At 40.9% G+C, this 20,303-nt stretch overlaps 1 protein-coding gene across 1 annotated transcript in view; it reads left to right on the forward strand.

Moving 5' to 3' along the window:
• Positions 1-650: 650 nt before the first annotated feature.
• RIMKLB (ribosomal modification protein rimK like family member B) overlaps positions 651-20,303 on the forward strand; it is a 63,660-nt gene continuing 44,007 nt past the window's right edge. Inside the window, 3 exon segments of the mRNA XM_030321900.2 lie at positions 651-931; positions 16,693-16,786; positions 16,789-16,923. Coding sequence (XP_030177760.1) covers positions 16,750-16,786; positions 16,789-16,923 — 172 coding nt within the window. The 5' untranslated portion in view covers positions 651-931; positions 16,693-16,749.

Raw genomic sequence — 20,303 nt, forward strand, 5'->3', positions numbered from 1 at the left:
CAGTCCAGTCCCCCAAGAGGCTTGGTGGTTGGTGGGCTGGCGTCAGGGTTCAAAGTGTGCATGAATGGGGCCAGAGGAGGGAATGTGAGGGCAGGGAGGGTGTACAACGGAAGGAATCAATCTCGCGGTTTCGAGGTGGGAACAAACCTCGTCTCCCCCCCCCCCCCCCCAGCGTTTCCCTTCCTTAGTAAGGACGGTTTGGGGGCGGGTGGGGAAAGCGCGTCCTCGAAGCGCTCTCGCGCTCCATCGCCCCTCTACCATCCGAGAGGCTGACGTTGGCTGCGAGTGGGGACGCGGAGCCTGGAGGGCGGGTCTCGACGCAGGTGTTGGATGGATCCGCTAGGCCGGGCTCGGCTGGCTGGCTGGCTGGCCGGCTGGCCCGGCCCCTCGCCCCCCGCCCGCCGCGCCGCCGCGCCTGGGGGGCGGGGCCGGGGCGCGCGAGGGTCCTCTGCACGCGGGCGGGCGGCGCGCGGCGCCTCGGTCTGGGGGAGCGCGGGGCGGTCTCCGCCGGCGTCGCGCGCGCTGTGTGTGAGCGGGGTTGCGCGCGCGCGCGCGCACTACAGGCGAGTGAGGGAGCGAGGAGCGGCCGGGTGTGAGAGTGTGTTTGGGGGTGGGGGCGAGTGTGTGTGTGTGTGTGTGTGGGAGTGTGTGTGGGAGTGCGTGTGGGAGTGCGTGGGAGTGGGAGTGGGGGTGAGGGACAGCCAGACCGACCGCGAGGCTGTGAGAAAGTGGGCGAGTGTGCGAGGGTGCCCGGCCTGGCTGCGGGAGCCGCGGTGGCGGAGGAGAAAGGAGGCGGCTCCCGGCATCCCGACCCCCTCCCCCTCCTCTCCTTCTCGGACTTCCAGCCAGCCTGCCCGGCAGCCCGCGGTTCCCTCGGAGGCCCCAGCCCGGCTCCGCTGGCCGAGAGCGAGGGAGGAGCCGCCGGAGCCAGGTGAGCGGTGCGATCGCTTCCCTCCCCCGGTGTAGTGGCGTGAGGCGGAGGCGCGCCCGCCGCCGCCCCCCCCCTCCCCGCGCCCCTCCCCCAAATGGGCGACTGCGGCCTTAGGGACTCGGCGACGAGCAGGGGCTCGGCCGGGCGGGGCGCGCCGGGGGCCGGGGGGCTAGTGAAGCCCGGGGGGGCGGTCGCTCCGCCGCGGGGGGGTGGGGGGGAGCCCCGGCCCGGTTGGCGTGCTGGGAGGGGGCCGAGGTCGCCGGGTGCGTGTGACGGGTGAGAACTGCCGGGGACAGGCGGCGTCCTCGGGCGTGAAGTGTGCTTCCCCCTGTTTGTGAGGGGGGTGTGGTAACCCTGGGAGTGCTCGTTGGAGTAGAACACGCGTTGTGCCAACCTGTCCTCCAGCGTGTGGTGATCGCTCCTGCCCCCGCTTCCATCAGACACATTCCTGTGGTGTGACCGAGGGAGGAGGATGTGGTGTTCGTCCTGCACTTAGTATGGTTTAAATCCCATGGTTTCCTCCTTACGTGTGAAATTTTAGAGAGTGTGACAGTCCTACCTCCTTTGCCTTTGGCAGTGCTCTGAGTAAGAATGGGGTGACAACTGCTTGGCTCGTTCGATTTTTCTTTTTTTTAAGGCATTTGACCATGATGCAAATCTTGCCCCCCTCCCTTTAAAAATAAAACCCAAACTAGTTAGATAATAACTTCACATTTGCCTTACTAATGTGACCTTATCTCAGAAGGCAGATTTGTAATCCCAGTATTTTACCCCACTTGTAGGTGTGAATAGAGAGGGGGCGGTAATTGCATTCTATGAGTGAGGTTGTTATGCTACTCGTGTTGACTGTAACTTCCGATGTGCATTCTTTTAGCGTGCTGTTATTTTCCCATTAATTACATAAATTGTTCTCACATCTTTGGGGAGTTGGATTAAATTCTAAACCTGAACGGAAAGTACGTGAGGCAGCCTAATATGGAAGATACTGTTTTTTTGTGGGCCTGGTGTTTATTGTATGTACCGAAGTTCTTAATTATTAAATGTAACCTTTTGAAATTTAAATGCTATGTAAATTTCGTTAGGTCTTTAACACCATTGGGCAGTTGAAAGGTCATTTTTTTTTTTTTCTGTTTCTTACAAAGAATTCACTGTCAGAATACTGTAAGATATTCATTTGGAATAAAACACTCTGAAATTCCAGTCATGGAGATTGAACATTTATTTTCTAACTTTTAGAATGACAACCTCTAATTTTCAAAAATGACAGTCATAGTTAAATTTCTCTTCTAATGGTTGCTGTGTGTTATTTGGTCAGTATGTCAAAGGGGAGGAGGCCTATTTTTCTTTGGAGGTGATCTTTTGTTTATTCCTTTCTATCTTGGTTAGTGCAATGACTTTCCTTCTTTCATGTCAAAGATTTGGTTGTTAGTTTGGCAAGATGGCTGTTGATGTTTTCATCTTTCTCTGTCTCCTTTTTTTTCCTCGTTTTCTCTTACCCCCACCAGGTGCCAGAGCCTGCTTGTTGGGGAGGGGGGGCACTCTGATTCTGACAACGGGGAGCCAAGAACATCAAATCCAGTCACTAGAATCCTCCACTCATTGAAGGTCCATTTTTCTGTTCCCTCCTTCCCCCCTGCAGGGGGGAAGGAGTTGTATGACTAACCTTTAGACTTTGGGCTACCAGCTAAAATTCCACTTAGTTGCTGGTGGATAGCTTTTAATTTTTTTTCATTTTCTTAGATTCATTGAGTGGCAACCAGAAATTTCCCTTTTTTTTCTTTTCCTTCTCATTCAGTTCCTTTTCCCTCTCCACAAGGAAATCACAAGCAATGTTTTATAAATCCTCTACCCCTTCTTAGCTGTATTATGAAGGCATACACTAAAGAGAACATGTTTTTACATAGGACCAATGAATGCCAGCCAGACTTCAGGCATTAGTGTGTTGGGGTACAGGATGAACCATAGCTAAAAAAAAATACCTCCCAATTCTTGTTTTCCTCCGTTTGTGTCCACCTGGGATTACTGGGGTAAATCACTAGATTGATTTCTCAAAACTTCTCCCCTGTCTATGACCTGAAAGAACATAACACTGGAAGGATTTGGGGGAAGGGGAAAGAACAGGGCCAGTTGATCCACAGTTTGAGAAGTAGCTTTTATCATCTTCCTCTGGGGAGCGGGCATAGAGACTTAAACTGCATGAAAGTGGGTGGAGGAACGTAGGAACAACACGACAAGAGTGACAGAAAACCAAACATAAGTAAGGAAGGGGGAGTTTGTATGTTGCTTACACCGTTTTGGGGGTTACTTAGTGCTGTGGATTTGTAGAGAGTTTATGGCAGGTTAGGTTACAAAGAGTAATCTCTGCAAGTGGGATTAAGTCATAGGCATATGGGGAAAGAGCTTTGAAATTATAATCCAATGTTATTTTAATGTCTGGGCGTAGATTGTGATAGGAAGAATAAAAATATGTTAATGTTAACTGTACTGGCATACACAGTTGTTTCAAGAGAGGTCAAGTAGGAGAGATTAGGTACAGATATTGGGGAAACTGTCTTTCATTATTTGGGAATCTTCCTTTTCGTCGTATTAGGGGCTGTTAAGAAATAATAACATACTACCCCCCAAAATATCTGTACATAATGTGTTTTAGATTTGTGTGCAATATGTGCCTATGTACATATTAGATTTGCAGAAAAGGACTGACTTTCTGACTTCATGATAAATCATGCCATGCTGTTTTTTCAATGTTTTCTTTTCCAGTGTGTTTTTCCTTTCAAAATTGGCTTGGAGGACAAAAGCTACAGAGCTAGCCAGCTCTACTCCCTTAGAGCCTGGTCTGCATGGAACCCATCTGCTTATTTATTTATATTTTTTAACTGCTTTTACTGAAATTATAGGTTTTTTTTCCTTCTGACTTTTATTGTTAGCAAAGGTAATTATTTCAGGATGAGATGTATAATGGTGATGGAAAGTAGCATTAGGCTCGGGTTTTTTGTGTCCCCCCCCCCAATGTTTGTTTATTTTTGAAAGGGAGATGGTGCACGGGGTGGGGGCAGAATAAGAAGGGGACAGAGGATCTGAAGCAGGCTCTGTGCTAACAGCCGGATGTGGGGCTTGAACTCATGAACTGTGAGATCATGTCCTGAGCCAAAGTCAGACGTTCACCCAACTGAGTAACCCAAGCGCCCCATTGGGTTGTTTATTTATATGAGAAATTGAAAAGATAAATTACGAATTTTTGACAGTTATGTTTAGATCTTATGGGGTATGCATTTGCCTGCTATTAAATATTGAAAATAGCTGTGTTTTTTGATCCTGCCTTACGATTCAATATAACAGACCCCCCTGCTATTAAATATTGAAAATAGCTGTGTATTTTGATCCTGCCTTACGATTCAATATAACAGACCCCCCCTGCTATTAAATATTGAAAATAGCTGTGTTTTTTGATCCTGCCTTACGATTCAATATAACAGACCCCTTTAAAATAACTCCTAACCCCTAACGCTTAACATTTAGCTGTCATATATGAGGTTTTATGTTGCTTGCTGGAGATAATAGAGAATAAAATAAGGATTCTGTCTTCATGGAGTTCACAGTCTAATTTCATTGATCCTTGATTTTTTCATGTGGCAGTCTGTTCTCCCATCAGTGTCCGGAGGAGTCTGCTAGATTATTGTAAAATGTGTATCGATTTATGAATTGATAAAGTAACAAATTTGTGTAAACATCGATATGCCAAATTAATTTTTACTTCCTTTCTTTCAAAAGTGGCAGCATATCACCAAGTTGTGACCAAGAAAAAAAAAATTTACAATTGTTGTATCACTATACTGTACACCTGAAACTAATACAACACCATATGTTAACTGGAATTAAAATAAAAACAAAATTTCAAACCTACCCCTTACTTAAATGTTTTTGCTCTGTTCAGCTCCTTTTCATTTCTTTCTCTCTCCCCTCTCCCTCCCTCCCTCCCCTCCCACCTCCTCCATCCCCCTAACCTTTCCTGTTACTAGCTCTTGACTTCATGTTCTTAGCAATATAGAAATAAGGTCTCCAAATAGAATATGGATTTGCGATATTAGGTCACACTAGTTCTCTCTTACTGCTCCACTTTCCCGTATTTGGCAGCATTTTAGACTTTGATAGTTTATCAGAAAACTACATTTTGGAAATATCTTGCAGGTTTGTCCAAACAGGAACTTTGAAATTTTTCCTGATTCATTGTGGTTTTTAATTGTTAGCTTATTCCTTTGACATGTGAATTAGTTAGCCATGTTTGTAAAACCTTCAACTTGAATATAGTAATATCTTCCCAACTCATTTTTCAAGGTAATGTCCAGAAAGAAAATTTAGAAGGAAGGCCCAACATTTAACATGTTAAACATGATGAACTTTTTTTTTAAATAAAGATCTTATTTATTTATTTATTTTGAGAGAGAGAGAGAGAGAGAGAGAGAGAGAGAGAGAGAGAGATAGCACATGAGCAAAGAGAGAGGAGGAGACAGAGGATCCAAAGCAGGCTTCACGCTGACACCGTTGAGCCTGAGCCGAAGTCAGACACTCAACCCACTGACCCATCCAGGTGTCCCAATGTTTATTTTTGAGAGAGAGCACAACCAGGAGAGGGAGAGAGAGACAGAGACAGAGAATCTGAAGCAGGCTCCAGGCTCTGAGCTGTTAGCACAGTGCTCAATGCTGGGCTCAAATTCACAAACCATGTGAAATCATGACCTGAGCCAAAGTCAGATGCTTGACTCACTGAACCATCCAGGTGCCCCTAGATTTTATTTATATTTTCAAAGTAATTTTTGTACCCAGTGTGGGTCTTGAACTCACAACCCCAAAATCAAGAGTCAAATGCTCTACTGACTGAACCAGCCAGGTGCCTCTAAACATGAGCTCTCAGTAAGCCATACTACCCTTTGAGTCTCAGGAAGACTTTGCAAATTTTGTGCCATGTTCCAGAAAGAGATACATTGATTTAACATTCCTGTATTGAGTGAAATCATTAGAAGTTTTATTTGGGTTACTGAGAACTTTATTTGTGAGAAAACTTTATTTAAAGTTTACTCATTTTGAAAGAGAGAGAGTGGGAGTGTGGGAAGGGCAGAAAGAGAGGGAGAGAGAATCCCATGTAGACTCTGTGCTGTCAGCACAGAGCCCGATGATCCATCTCGCAAACCCTGAGATCATGACCTAAGATGAAATCAAGATACAGACGCGTAACTGACAGAGCCATCCAAGCACCCCTTGACACGCTTTTTAAAAAAAGATTTTTTAAGTATTCCCTATACCCAAATGTGGAGCTCGAACCTAGGAACCCAGAGATCAAGATCATATGCTCTACCAACTGAGCCAGCCAGGGGTACCATTCAGAGAAAACTTTTTTTTAAAAGTTTAGTTTTGTACACCAGACTATTTTTATATAACAGACTGTTAAATTACCTGTAGCTTTGAATAACAAAGCTTTGAATAACAAAGCTACAGGTAATTTAAGTAAAGGTAACATAATTTTCTGATCTTTTAGTTGAATATATGTAAATTTGCTTGTTAATTTGCTCATGATGTTTGTTTTTCTTCTCCAGTTTTCTTTTTATTGTGGTAAAATATACAGCATAAAATTTACCTCCTTAATCATTTTTTAGGTACACAGGTTAGTGATATTAATTATATTCATATTCTTATGCAACTATCTACCATATTCATTTCCAGAACTCTATATATTGCAGAACTGAAACTGTATACCCATATAACTAACTCCTCATTCTTCCAACACCCCAGGCTGTGGCAACCACCATTCTACTTTCTGTGGATTGACACGTTATATATTTTATATCCTGGTGCATAATGTCCTCCAGGTTTATCCATGTAGCAGCATGTATTGGAATTTAACTCCTTTTTAAGGCATTGTATGTACATACTGTATCTTATTTATTCATCTGTCAACCGAAGGCTTGGGTTGCTTCCACCTTTTAGCTGTTGTAACGCTGCTATGAACATGTGTATGAAGATTCTTCTTTGAAGACTCTGTTTTCAGTTCTTTTGGTTATATACCTACAACTAGAATTACTGGATCATACAATATTTCTATTTTTATTTTTTTGAGGAACTGCCATACTATTAAAAATATTTTTTTTAATGTTTATTTATTTTTGAGAAAATGTGAGGGACAGAGCATGAGCAGGGGAGGGGCAGAGAGAGAGGGAGACACAGAATCTGAAGCGGGCTCCAGGCTCTGAGCTGTCAGCCCAGAGCCCGATGCGGGCTTGAACTGATGAAAGGTGAGATCATGACCTGAGCCGAAGTTGGATGCTTAACCGACTGAGCCACTCAGGTGCGCCTGCCATACTATTTTTAATAGCAGCTGCACCATTTCACATTCCAACCAACAATTTTCAAGGCTTCAGGTTTCTCCACATTCTCCCCAACATTTGTGATTTTTTGTTTTTTGACAGTAGACCTCCAGTGTGTGCGAGTTTATTATATGGTTTTGATTTGTGTTTTCCTAATGATTAGTGATGTTGAGCATCTTTTTTTGTGATGTTTTATTATCACATCCTTTTTAAAAAGCTCTGTGAGGGCTGGGAGTATGTCTATTTTGTTTACCATGATATTTTAGAGTGCATAGTAGGCACTGAAATACTAATTTTTAAATTAAATGTATTTAATCGAATACTTAGTGTTTTTAGCATTTAGATTCTTTTTTTTTTTTTTAATTTTTTTTTTCAACGTTTATTATTTTTTTTTTTTTGGGACAGAGAGAGACAGAGCATGAACGGGGGAGGGGCAGAGAGAGAGGGAGACACAGAATCGGAAACAGGCTCCAGGCTCTGAGCCGTCAGCCCAGAGCCCGACGCGGGGCTCGAACTCACGGACCGAGAGATCGTGACCTGGCTGAAGTCGGACGCTTAACCGACTGCGCCACCCAGGCGCCCCAGCATTTAGATTCTTAATTGATCTGAGATTATGACCAGTGCTTGACTTTGAACAGTTTTCTTTTTTTTGAGAGAGGGATATAGAAATACTTCTCCAGGGATGTTGTAAAAATAAATGTAAAAGTGAAATGATGAAATGTAAGATGATGATCTTGTTAGTGTAAAAAGAAACTCCCTCTTATCATCGATACCAATACTTACTGGTATTTTAATGTCAAGGGAATATTTCAATGTCAAGGGAATATTTTCATACAAAAATTTTAATGTCAAGGGGAAATTTTCCTATAAGATTTGACCAACGTATGATAGACTATACTTGTTAAGGTAAGGTTTTATGGCCTATAATAAAGAATTCCCAGATATCATGTACATAAGCAAAAAAGGTAGTAGGTAGTCCAGGGTCACAGCACTACACAGTTGTCAGGCATTCAAGTTTTAACATGTCGCTGTGTTTTTCCTAGGGTTCACTTTTCACTCCTGTCTTCATAGTCCAGGTGGTTGTTAGAGCTGTAGCCATAACACTTACATTCCAGGTAGGGTGGAGGAAGGGCCAAGGAATAGTATAGTATACCTCTTAAGTATGTGTTCTGAAAATTTCAGTGCAGTACTTTCACTCAGCTCTTATTGAGTAAAATTTACTTATATGATCACATCTAGTTGCAAGAAAGCCTAGAGAATACAGTCTGTTCGTTACATGGCATTGTGCTTAGCTAGATATTGGATATCTTATTACTAAGGAGTCATTAGAAAATGGATATTGGGAAGGAAGTGGCAGTCTGTGCCATGGAGTGTGTGGAATTTGAATTCACTCGGCTTTACCACTTAACTTCTTGGCTAGAGCGTATTCAGCTAACAAATGAAGACAGTAATGCACCAAAGGGATGGTTGTGAGGATTGAATGAGAAGATACAAATGAATCACCTACCATGGTATAATGTGGGTTTTTTAAAATATTTATCCAAATTCCTTTCATTGTCTTTAGGTATGGTAGAAAAAAGTAGAAAGAAATCAGAAAACCTGAATCTTAGTCCTGGCTCCGTTATTGTGATAAGCTCATGATAACTTAAACGGTCAGGCTGTTTCTTTAAAATGGGAAGATATATGTGTGTATTCCTCACGTAATTACATGCAGATTAGATTAGAAAATATATGTGGAATGTGTTTCATGAGCTGTAAATGGAGAATAGTTTTAACCTTATCTGTGTGCATTATTTTGCCTTTGTCCTGCATATGTTTCTTTGTATGAGGAAAGGGAATTTATAGGCACTTGTCTATATATTTCAAAGTGTTGCCTTTTCTTACCTTCATTGGTTTTTCTGTTTCATCACTCATTTTTTTTCAGTCTTTTGATAAAGGGATCTTCTTGAGATTGGGTAGGAAAATCATTGCCCTCTCTTTCCCCCCATAATCACATATGTAGCTTAAAAAAAAAAACAGTATCATAGGTAATTACAAGCGCTATAAAAAGGAGAGAGTGTGAATGAGTGTGTCATGTAACCTTTAGGAACTTATTGGTTTGCTCTATTTTTGAGGTATATCCTTTTCAATATAAGGAGGGGGTTGTGAGGGCTATCATACATTTCTTTTCTGTTATAGCTAAAGACAACTTTGATTAATATCTAGCCTTTTGCTCCTACTTTCAAAGCATTCTGGTCTGCCTTAAAGTTAATGTGGCAAAGAACATGGCATTTTCTATAAACTCAGAACACCTAAACAGTGATCTTATTTTATGTGGCATCTTAGGTAAAGGATGAGATTTTATAGGAACTATCCAGATTTCAGAGGGACATTTTTTTAGAGATTATTTATTGATGAACATTGTTAGTGAGTAATGGGGTAATTGGACTAAGACTGTTATTTGGTTATTTCTGAGACTCTTCTGAGGTTTTCAAGTTGCCATTCAGTCGTTTTCTGTACCTTAATAAGAGCTACAAAAATCACCTCTTATCCCCAAATGGTATGGTTCTTCCTTTTCACCCTTCCTTTTTTTTAAAGGTTTTATTTATAATTTTTTTATTAACAAGGTTTCTTTTTAATGTTTATTTATTTTTGAGAGAGAGAGAGAGAGACAGAGTGTGAGGTGGGGGAGGGACAGAGAGAGAGGGAGACAACAGAATCCAAAGCAGGCTCCAGGTTCTGAGCCCGATGCAGGACTCGAACTCAAACTGGGAGATCATGACCTGAGCTGAAGTCCAGATGCTCAACCGACTGAGCCACCCATGCATACCCTTTTAAAAATTCATCTTATAGCACTGACAGTATAAAAAAAAATTAATTACAACATACTGTGATAATTGCCAGAATATGTGTATAATAAGATAATGTAGATTCATGGAGTTAGGATGATTTTTATGAGTCAGAAAAATTTAACAGATGTATTAACTAGTGAGCCAGTATTTACTAAGGTAGGCTTAGGATGTATATTCTAAGCAAAAGGAAGCATGAGAGAATACAATGTGTTCAGGAAATTGGTAAATGAGAGAGAAGAGAGGGTAGAAGATTAGTTTGGAGGTGTTTTTAGGTGCAAAATGTTGCATGTACTGGGGATGAATAGGAAATTCAAGTGGTATTTAGAAAATAGAATTACTGTTGTAATTGTATGTTTACGTAGTGAAGAAAAATAGAAGAAAATGATGCCAGAGTTTCTGAATTAAATGCTTAAATTAGGATGAGTATATCCGGCAGTATTCTTCTGAGAAACAGAACCGGTAAGAAATTGTATATATGTGGAGGGAGAGGGATGTACGGAGGGAGGGAAGGAGGAAGGGGGGAAAGAGAGAAAGAAGGAAATAGAAATTAATTTTAAGGGATTGGTTAGTGTGATTGTGGCACGTCTGAAATTTGTAGGGCAGACCAATGGGTTAGAAACTCAGGCAGGAACCTCTGTTAATGTGTTGATGCAGAGTTCCTTCTCTTGGAAACCCTTTTTTGTTGTTCACACCTTCCACTGATTGGATGGGGTCCATCCATGTCATAGAGGGTAATCTCCTTCACTCAGAGTCGACTGATTATAAACTTTAATCATATTTCCAAAGTACCTACATAGCTACATGTAGACTAGAGTTAGACCAAACGGGGCACCATTGTCTAGCCAGGGTGACGCATAATATTGAACTATTAAAATGGGAATTCAAGGTGTTTAGGTATGTGAATAAAAAAACTTCAGAATTTTACTTGCTCAACTCAGGCAATGTTTGTGGCATTTAGTTAGGGATGCCTACTAAGCAGATTGAAATAGGATCTCAAATACAGTTGAGAACTCCAGGTTGGAAAGATATTTAGTGGGTCAATGATATATTCAGATTTTAATGATAATAGTTGAAGCCTGGCTGAGGATGAAATTTCTAGAGAAAGGAGTGAAGGGTTTAAGAAGGAAGCCCTGGGGATTATGTACAGAGAAAGCATCCCCCCCCCACAACCCCTCCAGCAACCCTCTGTTTGTTCTCTATGTTTAAGAGTCTCTTTATGTTTTGTCCCCCTCCTTGTTTTTATATTATTTTTGCTTCCCTTCCTCTAACCTTTATTCTTTTTCAGTCTTTAGATTCTAAGTTCATATGCTGTGTCTTATCTGGAATAAATGATTTTCCTTGTAGTAAGAGGTGCCTTAAGGTCTTCAAATGGTAGATTGATATTTTTGCTTTTTTCCTAGCAAAATAATTAACATTGGGAAGTGGCTTCATGAGAAAAATGAATGATGCACTTTATTTATGATTCCCATGTAATTAGCCTTGCCTGTACAATTGACAGATGACAGTAAATTTTTTTATTGGTTTGTATATCCAGAAGTTTGCATGGAAAAACTATCTCTAATATAAAACTAAAATTTCACTGTTGAATATCTCTTTATTGAAAAAAAACAACAACTGTTTTTGTAGTTAGTAGCATTTATTCTATATCTGATATTTGTATATCATTTTCCTTGATACTGTGGGAGAAATAAATCGAGGACAGAAATTAGTTGATCTGAATTTACATTCTAAGAGCAGAAATACTATATTCTTTTGTATATGTGGACATTTACAAATGCTGTGTTTATCTTAACACTGTTGGAGAATAAACTCTTTTTTAAAGTATTTTTTTATTTTTTTTTTTAAATTTTTTTTTCAACGTTTATTTATTTTGGGGACAGAGAGAGACAGAGCATGAACGGGGGAGGGGCAGAGAGAGAGGGAGACACAGAATCGGAAACAGGCTCCAGGCTCTGAGCCATCAGCCCAGAGCCTGACGCGGGGCTCGAACTCCCGGACCGCGAGATCGTGACCTGGCTGAAGTCGGACACTTAACCGACTGCGCCACCCAGGCGCCCCTAAAGTATTTTTTTAAAGAGAAATAGAGAGTGAGCTGGGGAGGGGAGGGAGGGAGACAGAGAGTCCCAAGCAGGCTTCACACTGTCAGTGCAGAGCCCAGTGCTGGACTCTAACTCATGAACTGTGAGATCATGACCTGAGCTGAAACCAAGAGTTGGGACACTTAACTGACTGAGCCACCCAAGTGCCCTTAAACTCTTTTCTAATAGTAAGTAACCAAACTTACGCCTTTAAATGTCAGGGGGAATAAAGGAACCATTTTATTTTACAAGGGACTCTTTTCTGACATTTAAAATAGTGAATGTAATCAGAAAAAAAATTGTTTTTTAAGGACTCAGGACTATCATTTTATTTGTGTACTTTTGGTCTTCTGACCTCTGTAGATTTATCATAACGCTTTTGATTTATCAGCAGTTTTGTTTTTCTTTTTCCCTTCATGTTTATGGATGGGAGAAATAGATATGTTGGAAGAGACCCTGGCCTACTGGTCTCCGCCTGGCCCACAGGAATGTTTTGGAGGTCTCCCAGAGCAGGAGGGCCAGTGTGAGGGTTGGGAAGGGGAGAGAATGAATGCAAAGCTTTTGCCTTGGTGGTTGGAGAATCTTTTCCTGATTGTTTCCTGGTTATTGTTAGATGTGAATCTCAGTGGAGCAGCCTGATAAAGGCAAGCGACCCTGGGTACCTGGGGACCACCAGTGGCCCCTTAACCTGTCAAAATAAAAGTGGACCATTTGGTGGAGGAGAGGTTGTGTTCTTTCTTTCTCTGTCAGTGAACTAGACTTTGGAGATTACTATGAAATTATACTGGATAAAAAATTGGACAGGTGTCACTTGAAAATACCAGTACCCGTGGAACAGTAAGTGACAAGCTAGAGTTTAAGCTTACTTGCCCTTTTCAAACTGGGAATGTCATGTACTTGGTATACAGAAAGAATATTTTGGAACACAGTGTGTCATACCTCTGTGATTCTTTACATGAAAAGCAAGACATGACATGAGAATCTTTTGAAGCTGATAAAGAAAATATATTCCATATGAACAAAGATACTTTGGTGCAGGGCAAGGTGATGATCCCCAGATCTTGCCATATTAACTGCCTCTAGGTGGGCTTTGAGGAACCACAACCATTGACATTGATGTTGGACCTTTTCAAGATAGTGTCTACCTCTTTCACAGAGTCTTCTGCAGGGTGAGAACATTCTTCTAGTTCCAGATATGGGGGTGCAAGTATTCTCTGTGAAAGGATATAGTCCCAGTTGTGGCAAATGATGAGATCTCTAGGCTTGCTTCCAAATCATGAAGGCAGAGAGGGAACACCATTTTCTTTGTTAGAAACCCAGGATCAAGAGGATTTAGGGTTCATTAAAAAAAAAAGAAAAAAATGAAAGGAGATGGGGAGGCTAATCTGAACTTTCATGTGTTGGTTGCTTACCAGTGTAGAAACACTCAAAGATTATGCAAGGATATCAGAGCTGCAGCCATGAAGCCAGACATGGAGATGCTCACGTGCATCATCTGTCAGGAGTTGCTGCATAACTATGTGAGATTGCAGGCCTGGAGTGCTTTTATTATCTGATGATACAATCCTTGAAAACACCATATTGTCTTACTATTGGCCTGGGAAGTTTCCACAAGTTGACATATCAATATTGGCAGAACAGTCCTGCTTCCCAGTTGCCAGTGGCTATACCATCTTATCCTGATTTCTGTTGGGGCCACAACTGCTGTACTCATTCAGTACAATTTCATGTGGTGAAATTTAGTCATATTGGCAAACAGATGATGTTCAAGAACTAAGTGTAAGGGATGGAACCAAGATGGGCTTTGGAATAATGGAGGTCATTGACAGGGTGTTTCAAAAACTATCCAGTCTTAGGATCATTTTTATAGTGCCTATCTCAAGGAAAACTGGGGATCTCTACATTAGGTACCCTAGTGCAAATTTTTTTTGGTGGAGCTTTTCCTCTGATTGAGACTTCCTAGTGACCACATCTTCCTATTGTGTAAGTTGAATTATTACTGCATCTAGCCTAAGGCTTGAAAGCGTATGTTCTTGACCACAGCTGTGGAACAGGTGCACAGGGGGCTAGGAGGTTGTGGGCATCGGGCATCCCCTTTGCTGGTTAGTTGGGTCTTGGCCTGATGCATCACCATAACTGAGAGCTCTTAACCTTTCTTTTCCTCAGCTACAAGTCATAACTATTGTGCTTCTCATTTTATTTTATTCTTTCCCTGCTTTCCTGTGATTGATGCCTTTGAGACCCCATGTTGTGGGGCACATGGGTGAGTGCGGCGCAGGTATGGCAGGCCAAGGTTTGGCGTGCTGGCGTGTGTGTGTGTGCTGCTGCTTCTGGCTCGTGATATTCTAGTCTTATTGTGTGCATTCAGGCGGAGACCCTGGAGAGTGTGTGAATGGTGCATGAGGGGCTACTTTCAGTTGCTGTGACGCTGGAAGCTGTCTATATGTATGGCTTTTGCTTCCTCTAGTTCTTATCCTTGTCTTTTTTTCTGTTAGATTTGCTGTGTCATCTGGGGTGGTATTAGGATTTTTTAAATTTTTAGTAAGCTCCATGCCCAACATGAGGCTTGAACTAACGACCCTGAGATCAAGAGTTGCATGCTTTACTGACTGAGCTAGCCAGATCCCCCAGTAATTTTATTTTTGAAAAAAGTTTTTTTTTTTGTTGGGGTGCCTGGGAGGCTCAGTTGGTTGAGCGTCCAACTCTTGATTTCAGCTCAGGTCACCATCCCAGGGTCATGGGATTGAGCTGAGCCCCATGTCACACTCTGTCCTGGGCGTGGAGCCTGCTTCAGATTGTTTTTCTCCTCCTCTGCCTCTCTCCCTTGCATACATTCTGTCTCTAAAATAAAAAAAAAATTAAAATAACGCTTAAAAAGAAAGGCTTTTTGTTGAAATAACCTGTTAATGTTTGTTAGTAAGGCTTGTAACTTTTTGCTTCTTCTCAGGAAAATAATTTTCAGCTTTTGTCTTGCTCATGATGCAAGCTCTTGCCCATGATGCAAACTCTGAGAAGCAGCACTGAATTTGTGGAAGAAAGTCCTTTTTTGTATTACAGTAAACAATCTGTATTTGTTTAAAAAAAATTCTATTTAAAGTAAGCATAAAAACATTGAGTAAGAGCATGCTGTCCTCTGACTGAAATAAATTTGAGCGAATGGACCCCAGCATTTATTTCGGCTATTTAAAGTTTTTTTTCCACAGTCTCAAATTACTCTGATTAAAGTTGTTACATGAATGACTTCAGTGTTGATACTCATCTAATAACATAGGTGTTACTATCTCATTTAAAAAACATTCCTATAAATATGTTAGTGATAAAATATACATACATATGAGAAAACAAGGGAAGAAAATTGAATTAAAAAACTACAGTTACATGAACATATATAATGGAGTTTATCGTGATGGGAGATATGGGGATATGATATACTAATGATTACAACCTTGTCTATTTTATATCAAGGTAGTTGCATTTTGGGTGGGGTAAGTCAGTCAAAAGTAGATGATCAGATAAAAGTATATTTCTAGATTATATATAATACAGGGAATGGCATTGAGTATATAATATTGAAAATGGCACTTTTATTTTTTTTAATTTTTTTTTTTAATGTTTATTTATGAGAGAGGGAGAGAGATAGAGCATGAATGAGGGAGGGACAGAGAGGGAGACACAGAATCCAAAGTAGGCTACAGGCTCTGAACTGTCAGCGCAGAGCCCGTTGCAGGGCTCGAACTCATGGACCATTAGATCATGACCTGAACTGAAGTCGGACGCTTAACCAATGGAGCCACCCAGGCGCCCCTAAAAAATGGCACTTTTATTAAGTGACCTGCTGTAATTATTAAACTGCAGTGCTTCCCCAGTGGAAGGGGGAGAAACTTTGTTTCGGGAGGTGGTGAGTTTCTACATTTCTAGTGTTGTAAAAGTTTTGATTTTTTTTTTTTTAATTTTAGATAGAGTGCATGAGTGGGAAGGGGACAGAGAAGGGGGGGGGAGAGAGAGAGAGAGAGAGAGAGAGAGAGAGAGAGAGAAAGAGAAAAAGACAGAGACAGAGACAGAGAAAATTCTTGCCCAGCTTGGAGTCTGACATGGGGCTTGATCCCATGACCCTGGGATCATGACCTGAGCCAAAATCAGGAGTTGGATGCCTGACTGGGCCATCCAGGTACTCCTTTTACTATATTTTTAAAGTAATCTCCATGCCTGATATGGGGCTCAAACTCATAACTTCAAGATCAAGAGTCACACACTAGTGACTGAGCCAGCCAGGTGCCCCAAGTATATTTATTTTCTTTCTTTCTTTCTTTCTTTCTTTCTTCTTCTTTCTTTCTTTCTTTCTTTCTTTCTTTCTTCTTTCTTTCTTTTTCTTTATTTTTTTAAAACAGGAAGAAATAAAATTTAATTTCATATGTATGGGAGATGCATAAAGACATGAAATTCCTTAGGTAGAATTCTTTATTTACCCTGTGTGTGTATTGGTCTTTGTCTAGAAAGAATCGTCATTCAGGAGGAAATAATCCAGGAAAAGGAAGAGCAAGCAGATCAAGATGTGTAGCTCTGTGGCGGCCAAGTTGTGGTTTTTGACCGTCGTCGAATCAGGGAAGACTATCCCCAAAAAGAGATTTTACGAGCATTAAAGGCCAAATGTTGTGAGGAGGAACTGGACTTCAGGGCTGTGGTGATGGATGAAGTAGTACTGACAATCGAGCAAGGAAACTTGGGTAAGTCTATACTAAATAATTTATGGATTTTTTTTCTTAGAATATGTTGAATCCACATTTTCTAGGAATAATTTGGATGAAGGAATTGTTAATAGCTTTACATTACAATCATCTGATCTTAAAATGTAGCATATTTTATGGAAGAAATGGAAACCCCGGAATTAATTGAACCTCTTATGTTATTTTTATTTTAATGTTTATTTTTGAGAGAGAGACACACATGCACAGAGCGTGAGTGAGGGAGGGGCAGAGAGCGAGGGAAACACAGAATCCGAAGCAGGCTCTAGGCTCTGAGCTGTCAGCACAGAGCCCGACGCGGGGCTCGAACTCACGAACCGTGAGATCATGACTGGAGCCAAAGTCCATGACCTGAGCTGAAGACGGACGCAAAACCGACTGAGCCACTCAGGTGACCTGAACCTCTTAAGATATTATTTAGGAAATAGTTGGGAGAGAAATTAAAGAAAATCTACTTGTTTTTCCCCATTATTACTGTCTTCTAATTTTAAAGGTGCCCCTGAGAGAACTTGTACTTCATGGGATAATTCAGTAATGAATTTAGTAAATTCATCAAATTCCACATGTGATTCTTATTTTCTTTTTTTCTAAAAACTTCAGAATATTGACTACTTTTTAAAAAATGTTTATTCTTTATTTTGAAAGAGAGAGAGAAGGAGAATGTGAGTAGGGGAGGGGCAGAGAGGAGAGCATCCCAAGCAGGCTCCATGTTGCCACTGCAGAGACCAACGCTAGGCTCAGTGTCTCACAAACCGTGAAATTATGACCTGAGCTGAAATCAAGACTTGGATGCCCAACCGATTGAGCCACCCAGGCATTCCTTTTCTTTCTTTATAAAATATTTTATACATATAGATATAATACACCGTTTGTTTCTCTTCACTGGATAAAAGTGTCTGAATAATTTGACTCAATTGGTGATAAGTCTAGTATTTCTAATTCTGTATTTCATATTTGTTTTAGGGTTACAAGAGGATATCTTAGAATTCTTTAGGACTGACTTAGGAATCTTTACGTCTTTACTCTGGAAAGTTATGACTTGTAGGTCATTTCTGTTAGGGAGCATTATATGGTGGCATATACGTGCCATTTTGGATTAACTTTTAGAAGACTAGACATAGTTTAGTGATAGTATTCAGTAAAGATATGAGACAAACACTTAAAACAGATTCTATGTTACTTAACTTGCTTCGAGACTATAATCATAATGAGAACATGTGTTTTCATCAAAAAAATGGGGGGAGGTGGTTATTGTGAGAACTAATAATATACAGAATATAAATCTGCTATTAGGGTAATTTCATTTGTAGGCTAGTTAATAGATCCCAGAGTCTTGCCTGATGATAACATGATACTGTAGATTTAAGTAGGTAAAATCTCTTAGCAAACAGTTGCTCTTTACTCTCTGTCCTTTAACATTTATTCCATTCACTTTACCTTTTTACAGTTATTGTTGCTTTGGAAATAACTTCTTTAGAACTGAACTGTTTCCAGGTTGTTTCACTGGAGTGTTTTAGTTACTACCTTTATAAGAAAGATGCACATTATTTTATTTTTGGTCAACTTTTCTTTTTTTTAAATGTATATACATAGGTCCAACACTTATTCAGATTCTGGATTGGGATAGAGCCTGTTTCATTCTTTCATAAATATAATTTGAGCACTTACTATGTGCTAATTAATTGGTATGGTATGCAAAATGAGACATAGTCCCTATATTCTAAAGGCCAAGATTAACATTAACATCAATCAAGTGATCACACATATTAGTGTAAAATCATTATAACTTTGGTAAATTATAAAAGGAATGGATATCCGTTTGCACCCCCCTGCCCTCTAGCTAGCTATGACAGATACATCCTGAACAAATCCGGGCAGATCTTTTCTTTAAAATTCAGAATCTATCACATGCTTTTATAACTTGCAGGTTTTTCAACAAAATTGCATATACAATTGTTGAAATTGGAGTCAGAAATCTGGACAGAGTATTGTGTTAGGAGCCATGCTCTTGAAGTATGTGTGAGAAGGCCAGTGTACATAGGTCACTAAACACATAAACCGCAGGCTTATGGTGTATGTCTCTGTTTTAAAGGTTGGAAAACCAAAGGCTGCCTTTCCAACAGTCCTCTGAAGTCAGGGTTTCTTATTAGACCAAGCTTCTGTCACGTAGACCTATTACTACAAGATGTGGGAAATGCAAATGGACATCTCTGTTCTAATACCTTTCATAGGTTGAAAAATATCTAAGATTGGGGTACCTGGGTGGCTTGGTCCATTGAGCGTCCGACTTTGGCTCAGGTCATGATCTCACGGTTCGTGAGTTCAAGCCCTTCGTCAGGCTCTGGTTTGACAGCTCAGAGCCTGGAGCCTGCATCAGATTCTGTGTCTCCCTCGCTGTGTCCCCTCCCCTGCTCACACTCTGTCTCTCTTTGTCTCTCTCTATCTCAAAAATAAATAAACATTAAAATTTTTAGTATATGTGCTGCCGAAGCGAGCACGACATTAAAATTTTTAAAAAAAATCTAAGATTGAAAACCATTGTTCTTTGTTTTTTGTTTCCTACTGGACACTCTTTGTTCTCAACTGTCACTTCAGGCCAGTAGGACAAGATTGAACTCACTTCTTCCCCACGAAGCTATCTTATTTCAGCTTTTCGGTTTGTATTTTGTCCTTTGCCCTGGTGTTACCGTTAACATATCTTTTGTTTAAACATGTAGTTTTTAAGTTTATTACTTATATTTAGAGTAGGTATTTGAATAGAGATAGATGTCCATTGCATTTGCCACATCTTGTAGTAAGAGGTCTGTGAGAAGGGCGTAAGTGAGACCAAGAGAGGAGCAGAGATGGGGAGAGAATCCCAAGCAGACTCTGCCCTGTCAGTGCAGAGTTTAATGCAGGGCTCTATCCCACAAACCAAGAGTAGGACACTTAACTGACTCAGCCACACGTGTGCTTTTCTGTTTTATTCTTTTTTTTTTTTTTAATTTTTTTTCAACGTTTTTATTTATTTTGGGACAGAGAGAGACAGAGCATGAACGGGGGAGGGGGCAGAGAGAGAGGGAGACACAGAATCGGAAACAGGCTCCAGGCTCTGAGCCATCAGCCCAGAGCCTGACGCGGGGCTCGAACTCCCGGACCGCGAGATCGTGACCTGGCTGAAGTCGGACGCTTAACCGACTGCGCCACCCAGGCGCCCCTCTGTTTTATTCTTAAGAGCCATTTCTGCCACAAAATTTTCTTGCTTTTTCCTTCTAAATGACAATTGTTCTGCTTTTCAGTATCCTAAGTCAAGCTGTTAATGGCCCCAAGTTTAAACGACTGCAACATTCCTATAGCCTATAGCTCGTTATCTTTCACTACAG

This window comes from Lynx canadensis, chromosome B4 (assembly GCF_007474595.2).
Source record: "Lynx canadensis isolate LIC74 chromosome B4, mLynCan4.pri.v2, whole genome shotgun sequence".
Classification (NCBI taxonomy): Eukaryota; Metazoa; Chordata; class Mammalia; order Carnivora; family Felidae; genus Lynx; species Lynx canadensis.